This window comes from Protopterus annectens, chromosome 4.part1 (genome assembly GCF_019279795.1).
Source record: "Protopterus annectens isolate FY-2018-M chromosome 4.part1, PAN1.0, whole genome shotgun sequence".
Lineage (NCBI taxonomy): Eukaryota > Metazoa > Chordata > Ceratodontiformes > Protopteridae > Protopterus > Protopterus annectens.
The window spans coordinates 470123759-470138221 of NC_056734.1; the positions used below are offsets into that span (position 1 = coordinate 470123759).

General features: G+C 42.4%; 1 protein-coding gene across 1 annotated transcript in view; it reads left to right on the forward strand.

The window, feature by feature from the left end:
• The window catches only part of LOC122801234 (mucin-4-like), a 152887-nt gene extending 139010 nt beyond the window's left edge, over positions 1–13877 (forward strand). The window contains exons 11-12 of the mRNA XM_044070786.1: positions 397–494; positions 13194–13877. Of these exons, the coding sequence (XP_043926721.1) occupies positions 397–494; positions 13194–13247 (152 nt within the window). The 3' untranslated portion in view covers positions 13248–13877. The remainder of the gene's footprint in view (positions 1–396; positions 495–13193) is intronic.
• Positions 13878–14463: the final 586 nt, after the last annotated feature.

Genomic DNA, 14463 nt, shown 5'->3' on the forward strand with positions numbered 1-14463 from the left:
CCGTTCTGTTTTCTCAGTTTGAGCTCCACAGCGGCTCGATATGCTGCCTTGAAGCAGCAGACGTGGGCATTACTTGTACATTAATACCCTGCTGTAGAATGCTCGTTCTCCAATCAGGATACTGATGTACATTAAGACCATTCTCTAAAACAGAATATCAGAAGTGTTTCAGCGATCCCTCTTCTGGCTTTCAGCAGAATCTGTCTGAAACACGGTTAGCCAAAAGGCATTCTACTTGACTTTATTAATCATTGTGTATCTAGCTGAATAATACTAAACCATAAGCTGAAGGAGAATAAACCTGTAAGAATTCATTTTAAATATTATGTACAATATGTCCACAGTTATAAAACTGTACATATTTTTCTTACACTTTATTTGGCTTCTTCATCCTAGCATCCACCAATATCCAAGTGACATCACTGCAAAAACAGTCTGTTCCCCACCTTATACACTGGGCTCCAGTACTAGAGAATGTGGACACATCAGTCAAGGTACAGTAAATATTCTCCTTTACAGTAGAAGTAAAATGCTGATTTGTCATAATGCTGTACAGATTTCTGCATCTCATCTTGTGTATAATTGTTTACAGAATCCACAGACCCTGCTGCTGCTGCAAAAAAAATAATAATAATGAACAAATTAAGCTGGTAATATATCAGTATGGCAGATACAAGTAATGCAAATTGTATACTGAAGTCAACAATGATGAAACATAAACTATATTACATAACATACGAATGCAAAATGAACATGAGCTATTATACTTTTGTTAATTGTGCTATTTTGTCCAAAGATATTTTCCAGTGAAAAACATTTACTATAAGGAGGTCCATCCTTTTTAATGTGAGGTCTAAAGCTGCAGGCCTTTAATCAACTCATATGAAGCTCAGCATATGTATTTTTTTTCATACTACTAACTCTTCTCCTTTTACCCATAATACTGTGCAAATTAGCATCTCTTTCAGATCTCTTTTAATTTGCATTGAGTTAGCATCAAAAGAACAATCCCAGTGTCCTTCAACTAAAATATTTTTTTTTGAGAAAAAGCTCTGCAGTTCACTCTAACGTTTGCTTAATTTTACTTATATTTTTCTAGACAGCTATTACATCATACAATTCTTTATCTGTTTTATGACAGGTAAGTACCTCATTGGGGGTGGCACAGTGGCAGAGCGGATACCATTGTTGCCTCACAGCAAGAGGTTCAGTTTTCAGCTGGGGTGCCTTCTTTGTGGAGTCTGCATGTCCTCCCTGAGTTCATGTGGATTTCCTCCAGGTGCTGTGGTTTCCTCCTGCATTCTGAAGACATTATTTATTTATTTATTACTTACATTGTTTACCGGGAAATTCCAACTGGACCCAGGTCCTTTTTCAGTGGAGGCCCGGGGAGAAAAGCTCCACAGAACAATAAATGAGCAGCAGACTACATGAACAAATGAATATACATACAACAGCAAATAATACATACTGCAGCAAACATTAGCTATACATACAATATGAAACATAGTAATGAACAGATATACCAATATCTAGCTAAAGGCTAGGAATAAAGGCAGGATGTATATACAGATAGTATGAAGCTCAAACAGATACTGTTCTAAACTCATATACCTAAATCTTATATACAAATATTGCACTAAACTCAAGCAGATGCACCACACAAAGGTGGAACAAGCTTGGAAGGGGAAGATAGAGGAGTAAGAGAGGACACTGAGTGAGTAGTATACGTGGTAGTGAGAGGAAGCTAGGTGTAAGTCAGTTGGATAGGTATTTGGAGTTGAGATGAACTGAGGTAGTTAAGCATGTTACAACAGGTCTGAGAGACTGAGTGAGGAGGGAAGGGTAGGGTAAAGGGTGAGCCAGAGCCTACAGAGGAAGGAATGCAATAATCAGATGGTGTGAGGCATGGTGGCTAGGGGAGGTGAGAGGAAGGGGAGGTAAAAGGAGGGTTACTAGTCAGGATTGGTATATGGGCATAACCAGGGGATTTTTAAATGAGTTTTTAGTGCAGTTTTGAAGTGATTGCAAGAAGGTAGTGTGGTTATAGAGGGGAGGGAGATTGTTCTATAATCTGGATATGATATATAAGAATAGTGCTTCTCCCTCTGAGTTCTTGGGTTTGGTCACCAGAAGTAGATTTTTGCTGCTGGAAAGTGGAGGTCTAGTGGAACAGTATGACTGGAGAAGGTTTTGAAGGGATGGGACTTTAAGAGGATGGATTACTAACCTGTGGGCAAGGGAGAGTTGATTCAGGTGAAGAAGTTGAGTGAGTTAAAGCCAGTCAAGTTCTCTAAAGTGAGATACAGTGGTGGCTGCGATAAGATGCACCAGTGGCAAACTTAGCAATTTTATTTTAGCAAGCCTTGAGCTTGTTTAGGTCTGTTTGTCTAAGGTAGGTAAATATAGGAGATGTGTAGAGTAAAGTGGAGATTAGGTGGGAATTGGCAGCAAAAATTCTGACTGTCTTGGTGAGGGATTGTTGTTTCTGTACAATGCACCTAGTTTTTTGTGAACTTTTTTATGGTAATAGAAATGTGAGTGTCAAATCTGATATTGTTATCAATTTTAACACCAAGTAGTTTGGTGTGTTCTGTTGGGGAAATGATGGTATTGTCTTTGGCTAGAATATTAAAGTGGGGGATAATTGGGTTAGATTTAGTGGGTTGGAAGATAAGGAGTTTAGTCTTGATCTGTTTGAGTAATAACTGGGCATTAGATGGCCAGTTTTCTACAGATGAAAAGGCTTCCTGTGTGATCTTGTGAAGTTCAGGTATAGTTGGGGCTGAGCAGATGAGGGTGGAGTCATCTGCATACTGTATAAGAGAAGCAGGCTTGGTGGCTATGAATAGATCATTGGTGAAGAGTGAGAATAGTAGGGGACCATGGATAGAGCCTTGGGGAACACCGAGTGTTACAGGAAGTAAAGGAGATAGGTCATTATGCCAGACAACTGATGGCTGGCGGCCAGTTAGATAGCTGTGAAACCAATCAGTAGCTGATTGGGGAAAGGATAGATTAGTGAGAACAGAGATCAGAAGTTTGTGTGGGACCATGTCAAAAGCCTTGGATAGATCGAGAAATATAGCAGAGGAGAACAGGCCTTTATTTTTATAATGAAGGATAGCATTAATGAAAGAGAACAAGGTGGTAGTAGTACTGTAGTATGGCCTGAAGCCATGCTGGGTGCTGGAGAGGAGGTTATTGGCTAAGAGGTAGTCTAAGACTTGAGAATGGATGCATTTCTCAAGTATCTTGGAAAGTAGAGAAAGGATGGCTATGGGGCAGTAATTGGAAAGTTCAGTGGAGGAGCCACCTTTATGGAGGGGAATGATGTGTGATATTTTCCACAGTGTGGGGACATAGCTTTCTGATAAGGACTGATTAATTAAGGCAGAGACTGGATAAGCTAGGGCTTCTGCTGCTATTTTTAGGTATTCAGAGGGGAGATTGTCAGCTGCAAGTTTTGTAGGCTTAAGTTTCAATAGAAGTTTTTTATATAGGAGGTAGGTACTGATGAAAAAGAAAACACTGTGGCTAGAGTATTTGGTTTTGATGTAGGGGAGGGTGTATAGAGGGTTGCGTTGTTTAGTCAAAGACAGAATGGTTTCAGTAAAGTGTTTATTGAATGAGTCAGCAATACTGCTAGAGCAAGGGGGAGTGGTAGGTGGGGGGTGTCTACTTTACCTGGGTGGAGAATGGAGTTTATTGTGGACCAGAACTGCTTAGGGTTGTGATGGGAGGAGTTTAGAGCAGACTGATAATATTGTTTTTTTTCATCTTTTATTTGCTTTTTGGCCTTGTAGCATAACTTTAGAAATGACTCTAGAGGAGGGGTTTTTGTTAAGCTTCAGTGCTCCCAGGCCTTAACTCTGATTTTCATTAGTGCCCTGGTCCTTTTTTATACCCAAAGTGAGTACTGTGTTTTGATTTTGGCATTTCTTATGGGAGCATGTGTGTTTAGGATGTTTAGGAAAGTGCTATTGAAGAAGTGGATGGCTTCATCCAGATTGAGATACTTTAGTGGTGTCCAATCACATTTTTGAAGGGATGAGATAAAGGAGAGAGGGTTAAAGTTTACCCTATTTTTGATTTACCTATAGATAATGGGTTTAGCACAATTTAAGTGGTGTCTCAGAAGGAATGTTGGAGTGTGGTCACTGAGGCTGTCTGGTAAACAGCCAGCTAAGTATGAGTGAGGGTCTTTATTGACTAATATCCAGCCGAGAGCAGTATGTTTGTTAGCTTTTTATTTATCGGGGTAGGTGACTGTATTAGTTGAGAGAAACCATGAAGGTTTAGGTGCTGTGCTGGATGATTTTTACTACAAGAGAGCCAGTTAATATTAAAATCACCTAGGATTATGGTTTCCTGGGGTAGGGAATGGTTAGCCCAGTTCAGGAGGTTTTCCAGGGGTGGGATGTTTTGGCCAGATCGGAAGTAGCATCCTATAATGTTGATTGTTTTATTTGGGTTTAGTTTGAGGGTGGCATACAGGATTTCTTCATTTCCAATGTGGGGGCAGATGTGTCTAGAATCACACCACCCCCTTTTTTAGATGGTCTATCTACTCAAAGAATGTTATAACCTTTTGGGAGTATTTCCTCAATTTCTATGTGAGGTTTGAGCCAAGTTTCAGTCAGGATAATAATATCAGGAGAGCATAAAGCTATGTTGGCATTTAGGTCATGGGTGTTATTAGTTATACTTCTGATATTTAGACACATAAACACATGTCAGTTGGCTTTCTGGTGGATGTTCGTTGTGAGAAGCAGCAGTTATTAGACAGATTTTTTAAAGTAAGTTGGTAATGGTAGGACCAGGGTTAGGGTGGATATCACCACTGAGGGCTAATTTAGATAAGGCAGTAAACATAAGTTTTATAAATCTTGTAATTAACCTGTCATATTGTAGGGATAGTTTGTGTTTGAATGTAACAGGTGACTGGTAGTATGGTGGGTGTATTGGGATAGAGATTGTGATGGTATGACAAGTGTAATTAGAAAGTGGGTGGTGGATAGAAGTGAGATTACAGGTGCAGTGATGGTGGTGGGGTTTGCCTATTATGGTGTTCTGGTAGGATGTTTGGTGTGCAAGAAGAGTGCAGGTAAGGAGTGTAAGCACATTAGGTAGTAGCATGACTGTGCCAGCTTAGCAGTTAGATTGGAAGTGGGTGGGGTACTGTGGGTGGCAGAGGAGATAGGTTACTAGTATTGTTCTGATTTATTGCTGGTTATTGGAAGGGGTTAGTGCCTAGAATAAATCTAGATGTAGTGGGTGTGGGTGAGATTAGGGGCAGGGTGGGGTGCAAAGTGAGCCCGTGCATACCACAGGTGAACGGAGTGGGGCTTAAACCCCTTGTGTCCTGATGGGAGACTATTAATTTAAAGATGGCTCCATAAACAGCAGGAATTTAATATAGACTTAGTATTGGGGGTGGGGGGTAGCAAAAAGGGTGTGAATCAGGTGCAATCCAAAGAAACAAATCAAACCAGAGAGGCAAGCAGTGGAAAACTATGAGTGAAGGCCTCAGAAAGGGTGAGTAGTAATACAAACTCTACTTGTAAAGTGAAGGAGAGAAGTGACAGCAAAGTTTATTAAGGTTGGGAGTGTGTCTTCACAAGAGCATGCAGTTGAAAAATATTAAGGAGGAAGAGTGCATTGATTACTTGCCATCACCCCACATGACCAGAGGTTTGGAGGAAGTACCTGATATGAAGAGGCAATGGGAAAAATGAACCTCAAACCCCACAACTCCTCACTCAAAGTTCTAGCATAAGCTCTTTCAGAATCTCAAATTTATTCTTGGGTGATTTCTTCTTTCAATAAAATGTGAGGCTTAGTTGTAAAAACTACACATGAAAACATGATGTTGTGGCATCTGTCTTGAGAAGACCAGACAAGATCATTTAACTTTGCAAAGACTGGATGTCCTTGATGGAGATTCTCAAACTAGATTCTATTGTTGCTGCAGTACCCCATAAAAAAGTTCCTACCCTGCAAGATCCAACTGTCTCTTCTTAAAATATAAAATCCAGAGCTTTGGTCAGGTTTAGGAAGTGTATTCATGTATTCTCCATGTTTTCCTTCAGGGAAATAAACTGTTTCATGTGCTAAGATTCCAGTGAAAGCTGAAGCTCAAAATGAGATAGTTACTAAAATAGGACCCAGATAGACAGCCTAAGTTCAAACTCCAGTGTCATATGGCAACTTTGTCATCCATTGCTGATCTCACCATGTGCCTTGCTCACAAGTCAATGAATAGGGCAGCTAGGGAAGCAGGTTCCAATAAACCTCTTTGTTATGCCTGGCCATACCGGAGAGATACTGCAGGTGATACTAAGGTAAACTTTACCAGTGACCTGTTCAGTGGGGCTTGTTTTTCAGTCCATCAGTTCAGAATCACCTGGTGAACATGTAAAAAGACATCAAGGGCCACATTTCTATTGCCATCACTGCCCATTCTCAGAGATGCAATACAGATCATGACAGGTTTGATTGTGATGTGGCCAACAACAAAAAACAACTCTAATTCTGGAAGACACCAACATGGCTGCAGTTGCTCTCAGAATGATTGTTAGCCCAGATGCAGGAACAATCAGCAGCAAGAGGGAAACCGCAGTTCTCTTTCATGGAGATAATAGTCAAATCCACGAGGCCTTAGATGAGTGGCTTGTCATCATGCAGAACAACCAAATAAGGAAAGCAATATTCAGATGCTGTATGATACACCTTCATACTCATTTCTTCCTCACTGTCTCCCTTACCACAGATTTTAGCTCATTAAACTTTTCAGCAAAAAAGGGGCTGTTAATGCAAAAAAGAACCAACCAAACGGTTTTTATAGCTTTCAAAGAGACAAAGGATGTTAGACCTATACTTATTTTGAGAGGAGTAATTAATTTATATCCAAAGTAATTAATTTATATCCAAAGGAAACTTTCAGGTGGTCAGGGTAAATTCATCCTTCTTTCCATTTCTGTCAAAAGAAAACTGGGTGAACTTTTTTTTAGGCTTTCAGGATGCCTATCTCCATAATTATTTTCTTATCCAGACTCAGCCCCTTGCCTGTTCATTAAATACCTGTCTGTAGCTGCAGCAAAGCAGAGTCTGCAAAGTTTAAATGTGTTACCTGCATTACTGGTTCCTGGTCTTTACAACATGGGAAAGTTTGACTTAGCTTTGGGAGCATACCTCTCAGTTGTCCAGATTTTCACAGAAAATCCAGATTTTTGCTTGATATTCTTGTTCTGTTCTTCATTAAATCTATTGATCTGAAGTTGTTGTCTTTATTTGTTCTTCAACCTGTGGGTAATTGGATCCAGGATGGATCTAACTTGGCTGCATTTCAAGCATCTGATCCAAGCTCCAAGCTCCTCCCCTACCCATAATGCGGCTGTCTCACTCCTCTCTTCAGATCTCATTTGCTACACTAGTGTTCGCATTGTGGACTGGGCTCTAAGCAACTGTTTTGGGTAAGTTTGTAGTTTTCTTCTAATGATTTATCCTCCCACTTTTCTATCTCCCCTTGCCACTTTTCCATCTTTCTAACTTAGCACTCAGGCATCTGGTGCTTGTTTATATAAAAAAAAAACATTCCCACTTTTCTTTCCCTTCCTTTCCTAGCCTAGTGTGTGTGTGTGTGTGTGTGTGTGTGTGTGTGTGTGTGTGTGTGTGTGTGTGTGTGTGTGTGTGCGTGTTTGGGTCTCTGTCTTCCACCCATATGGTGGAGACACCCAAGCTTTCACCAGCTGATGGCAACACTCTCTGCATGTTTTGTTTAAGTGTGCCTCACCTCAATTACTCCTGCTCAATCTGCATGGGGTTCAATCCCTACCTGTTGATTGGCAGGAGGAATAAACTCATTCTGAAGGTCCTCCTCTGTCTACCTTTGGCAGAGGCCCCTGCTGCTGCAGCGGCTTCGGCTGCCTCTTCTGCTTCCTCCGCCCCAGCCTCAGGGATCAACCTCCTGCTAAGAGGACCAGGGACAGGGAGAAGCGTAAGCACAAGGACCGAGACAGACTGAAGAACCAATCCCCTGACCACTTTGCCTCAGCAGAACCTTTAGTTATTCCTGCCCAACTGCCAGTGCAGGTTCCTCTGGCTCTGTTCCCCTTGTTTTTCCATGGAGCCAGTGGCATCTTGGGTCCACTCACCCCTGTCAGCTTCCCCTTACCAGTTCTCTAGACTGGAGTCAGTGGCTTCCTCTTCTAGGTCCACCTGCAGCCTTTCCAAAGCCAAGGTGGACAAGATGATGGGGAGATTTATCCACACACAGATCCAGATGGGAGTCATGCCTGCCCCCTCCCTCTATGGGGCTGGGGACATGCAATCTGCCTTTGTCCCGATCACTCATTCTCCAATCCAACCCCTGGTTTCAGAGCATTCAGATCTGAGGCCTCTTGGGGTCAGCACCGATGGTACCTTATACTGTGACACCAGCCATTACCCTGACCGGATTGGATCTGGCTAGTTCAGAGCTAGTCAGCTCTTGGAGCCGTGGCCTCGGCACCAGATCCAATGTGGTGGTGCTGGTTCCAAGTTTTTCAGAGCTGAGTGGACTGTTCAGAGTCTCAGCTTCTGGAGGTTTGTCTCCAGTTCACCCATTTGGATCAGAGGGTTTCCTCTCCAGGGGTTCATTTTCTTTCTGCTTTTGACATGGTGGAGAGGGTCCTCTCGGTTCCATCAAAACCCTTGATGCTTTCATCCTTGGAGTCCCTCCTGGCTCCCTATGTATCTGGTCCAGATTTCACCATCCTGGCCACTCAGGGACAGCCTGCTGCTGCTCTGTCCCAGGGAGTTCCCCCACAGGAACAGATTGATGTTTTTCAGTCCTCCGCAGAGACTCCCCCAAGGAGGTTCCTCAAAAACACACATGCAAAAAGAGGCATTTAGAGTCCTCTTCAGAGTCACTCATGGAGGCCACCAGTTTGGTGGAAGGGGAGGGTTCCCCCCAGTCACCTATCAAAAATGTCTCCTTTGGAGACATCATGGAGATCCTTCATCAGTGAGGGGGGGGGGTGGTCTGCCCAGAAACCCAACCCAGGTGAGTCGGTGTTCCTGGAGGCATCTAATGGAGGACCCTCTACATCCTGGGTTTCCCCTCCCCATGGATCCCTTAGTGGATCTGATTACATCTCAAGCATGGAAAGAGCCTGACACAGTAGAGCCTATCCCCAAACACCCAGATAAAATACTTAGTGCACCTTCGGACAGAACTTATTGGACCAAGGGATCCCCGGTTGATGCCATGGTGGTGGCAGTGGCCACCAAGAAGGAGCTTTTGCAGGTGAGCTCCATGGTCCATCTGCCAGATTGAGAGTCCAGGACGGTGGACTGTTTTGGGAAAGCGGGTGTACGCTTCAGCCACATTCTCGGTACGTGGACGTAACTATATGGCACACATAATTAGACTTCAATGAGACCTATTCAAAGAGATTGCTGAGACTACCACAGGGCCCATATTGGCAGAGGATAGAAAGGTTTTTCTCCTCTCAGATGGCCACCCTCACTTTGACTGCCAACACCACTATGTGGCTTCTCTCTCATGCTACTGAGGGCATAGCTAGAGCTGGCAGGACAAGCATTGCCATCAGGTATCATGCCTGGCTCTGACTCTGTGCCTTCATGGAGTCCTTTAAGGCATCTTTTACTAATGCCCTGTACCACGGTTCCACCCTCTTTGGAAAGTCCATACGTGACACTCTAGTCCAGAGTGAGAAAGACAGGAAGACTCTGCCATTGGAATCCACTTCTCCACCCCTCAACAAATCTTTTCAAGGAATCAGTGAAGGGCAGAGATGATGTTCCAGAAATCTCAGGGCTTCTCTCAGGATGCTCAGGACTTGCCTTACCCCAGAGGCAGAGGGGGATTTGACAGACGATGCCCCAAAGGCAGAGGGGTCCCAAGGAATCTGGAGTCTCGAGATTCTTTCTCAGACAGATCCACACAGGACTGCCTGACTGCTCGTCTGTGGAGGCAGTCGGTGGCTGACTTTCGCTACAGCCAATGGCCTGAGAGTCCATCCCAGATGATCATGAGGTGTTGCAGATCATATCCAGAGGATATTCAATCCCCTTCATTCAAACACCTCCCCCTCCCAGACATCTCCTGGATGTCCCACCCACACAAATGGAGGAGGCAGCACTGGAAATTGCCAAGCTGCTAGAAAAGCAAGTCATCCAGCCCATCCCCCCAGACTAGTTCAGATTAGGCATCTATTTCAGATCCTTTTTAGTGCAAAAGAAAAAGGGGGACTTAAGACCCATTCTGGATCTTTCCACCCTAAATCTGTCAGTTGCCAAGACAAAATTCCAGATGGTCACTCTCCAATCCAATCTGCCTTTCTTGCAGGAGAATGACTGGATGTGCTCAGCTGACCTTCAGGATGCGTACTACCACATTAAAATGGACAGATACTCTCAGAGGTTCCTCCACTTCCGGTTGGGGGCCAATCATTATCAGTTCAGATCGCTACCCTTTGGTCTCAGCACAGACCCCAGGGTGTTCACCAAAGTGATGGCAGTGGTAGTGGCTCACCTGTGGCTGCAGGGCTTCCAGGTCTTCCCCTATCTGGATGATTGGCTCCTTCCTGCCCCCACCAGGCATCAACTTTGTCAGGCCAGGGATTTCCTTCTCCAAACAGCTCACTAGTTGGGCATAACCATAAATCTCAACAAATCCCTACTGACTCTGGTTCAAGTTCTGGATTTCATTGGAGCTCGGTTGGACACAATTCAGACCAAGGTATTTATAACCTCAGACAGAATTCAGTCCTTAAAACAACATGCTTTCTGTATCCTTCAAACTCAGTCATCAACAGCAGAGTTGGTCTTACAGGCATTAGGGTCCATGGCAGCCATGATCACCCTCGTGCCCGTGGCCCAGTTGCACATGTGGGTACTTCACTGGACCCTTGTGGTTCAGTGGTCCCTGCTAGACCTACCATTGTCCCACTCTATTCACATATCTTGGACATGCAGGGATTCTCTTCTATGGTAGATTTGATCCCTGGATCGTCTTTGGGGTCATCCCTTTATTGTTCCTGCCCCATTGACCATGGTGACCATGGACACCTCCCTGCTTGCGTGGGGGGGGCATTGCTTGGGAAGGATAGTCCAAGGCACATGGTCTCCCCATGAGACTTGATTGCATATCATCTCCTGGAGATGAGAGCTGTGCTCCTAGCATTGCAAGCTCTCAGTGCCCATCTTCCTCTAGGGATGATTGCCACCCAGACAGACAGTATGTCTGTATTCTGGTACATCAACAAGCAGAGGAAACCCTGTGTCATGAAGCCATGAGACTGTGGGAGTGGGCAATCTCCATCAGCCTTTTTCTGGTAGCAACGTACTTTATGGGGAGGTCCAGCATTCTTGCGGACAGGCTCAGCAAATCTGTCCTGATGCCTTACAAATGGTCTCTGAATCCTTCAGTAGCGAAACAGATCTTTCTAAAGTGGGGTCAGCCTTTTTCGCTCTGAAACACCCACAGGGGGAAGCCTACAGAGATGCTTTGTTTCATGCTTGGCCCTCCAGTGCTTATGCTTGTCCTTCTCTCCCTCTGATCCTGAAATTTCTTCAGAAAGCTTGCAAGCTGGGGTGCTCCATCATCCTCATTGCCCCATTCTGGCCTTGCCAAGTCTGGTTCCCTTCTCTGTGGTCTCATGTAGTGTGCCCCCCCTGGACATTAAATCCAGCTCTGGATCTCATTTCTCATCCCTCAGGGATACCTCACCCATTTCAGGTCAGTCTGAAGCTCACCGCTTGGCTGCTCCAGTTCCCATGATAGTCAGAACTCCCGGGTTATCTTCACCAGTCAAAAAGATATTAGTTGCAGCTCATTAATCTTCCACCAGGAAGGTTTATTCCAGCAAGTGGAAATATTTCTCTATTTGGGCATCTCAGCATGATCTAGATCATTTTACTGCTCCAATTCCGGTGGTTCTAGTATTTTTGGAAAGCATTTTTCATCAAGGCGCCAGTTCTTCTACAGTCAATGTCCAACTAGCAGCTATATCTAACTTTCAAGTAGATGACAAAACAGCTTCTCTAGGTTCTAAGCTTTGCAAAGCCTTTTTGAAGGGTACCTTTTTGCTTCAGCCACCACTTAAGGACCCAACACCTTTGTGGGATTTTATGCTGGTTCTGCAAGCTTTTGTCTCTTCCCCTTTTGAACCTGCAACCTCAGTGGATCTGCAGTTCTTGTCATGGAAAATGGCTTTCCTGATTGCCATTACATTAACCCTACAGTTAGATTTTCATATGTTTGCCAGGCTCATAAAAAGGGCAAAACATGTCATGTCTACAGCTAGTGGGATTTGTCTTTATTGGCCTGAATGGCTGATTTAAGACTTGTATTAAGTAAAAAGTCAGGGGCATTCAGAAGCCATGTAGTTGAAAATACATGTATGCCCTTAAGGGTTAATTTGCATTCATGAGCCTCATTCAAATGTGGTTCACCAGGAAATTTTTGATATTTGTCTTCTTCTGAATTGGTAGTTCTTCAGTCTCACCACTCCTACCTGGAATACTGCTACTGGCTGATTGTCTTTCTGTCATCATCCAGTTTCAAATGGCTGAGTTAAGAAGATAACAGCATCAACATCAAACAGCATATCAGCTTCTATTCAGTGACACAAAACTTTCCAAGATGCAAGAGCCCAGCAGTATTAGCTTTCATCCCTACCAGATTTGCCTGTTTATTAGGAGGCAAACTCCACCTTCTCTTTCTCCAAGATTGTTGTTTTCTAAATACTTAACTCCCTTCCTTCCATGCTGACTTTGAATGTTGTTTGCCTATTCCTGAGCCTGATTGGTCAGTAATATGAAATGAGGCACATGCCTAAATTTTGTTTGTAACCCAATGGGCCTTAGTATGTGATGTTTTTTTAAACATTTTAGGGAAAGTGTGTTTCCATATCTTAGAAGTGCAATACTTTTTTTACCATGTAAGAATTGTAATAACCTAAAATTAATGCTTTATTCATATGGGCAAAAGTTAGGAAAGATGTTTTCAAATAATTTGCCTGACATGCCTTTAGCACCTCACAGTTGCAATTAAATATTTTGTGTGACACATCTATTAGCACTGCTCACCTGCAATAAAGAAACACACAAGTAATCATTCTAAAATTGTTCCTTGCCTAAATGAATTTTATTCAAATGTAAATTGTTTTTTTTTCCTATTATAGTCTGTAATCCAGAGGCCATCTCTGAAAAGTGACAAACAGAATGGAGGCAGTTAAACTAAAAGACAGTCTTTTAAATTTCTGCGAAGGCCTGAAATATGCAAGAAGCTTGAAAAGTATACCTACAATAAAAGTGGCAATATGAATTTCTAAATTATGAGAAATAGGATATCTTTATATGAATGGATATTTTTTATGTTGTCATGATTTTAAAATACAAAACTTTATTTTAATTCTTGAAGTATGAAGTGATTGCAAATGTGAGCTTATAAGATGACTTTGGTATTAGAAATAAATGACCCTTGTTCCTTTACTTACTGATACTCTTAACTTATGAACAACATGCTGCTGGTGAAGTTCTGTTGTATTTTTTAATTTATACTACATTGTTGCCTGTTATACCAAAGAAAATTTTAATTTTAAATCCTAGTCAATAATATATTTTTTTATAAATGCTTACTTATTTCAGTGGAAAAATGCATATTTTGTGTACTGCAGTATATTTTTTAAGATGTGTTTAGGCCATTATTTCTATTTTCTTAAATGATGCTAAAATGAGAAAAGTATTCTTAACCCATTATTTTACAAATATCTGACAAACATCAGTTGATTAAATGATTGTTAACAGTGGATTACTATATATAACCTTGTTACAAGGCATATAATAAAGCAAGCATATGCATAAAAGTACTGGTTTACTTAATGTAGTTTAATGTTTGAGCTGTAATCATGGTGGGGTGAAGGGGCAGTCAGTGCAAGCTATCATAGGATAAAATCTACAGGTGTTGATGGTGTGGGAGTGCAGTAATGCCATACTGCATTTGAATTTCCAATCACAGCTGTTGTACTGTCTGTAGTGGTTTAACTGTAGCAAGCCATTTGTTACATTAGTAGTAGTAAGTAGCTTGTTGCAGTTTCACTAGACTTTTTTTTTTGTTTTTGGTCTTCAACTTTGGCAGACTTTTGTTTTGGTGAGGGGAGAGGAGGTGCAGTACCAGCATTCATGAAGCCTCATACTGTAACATTGGCTTTTCTAATATTTTATCAATTTTATTAGCTTTGCGCATGAGATATACTAATACTGTTGTGCATAATGTGTGCAAAATGGGCTGAACATAATCCATCTTCTACTTGTGGTACACTGGTGGTGTCTACCATATAATGGAGCCTACTTTTTGTCTTGTATTAGAGATAAATCTGCTATTTTGCATTCTTCAACTATCTGTCTGCACACTTGTATGCTTTAGGCCTCAATTGCTTAGCTATGTAAATG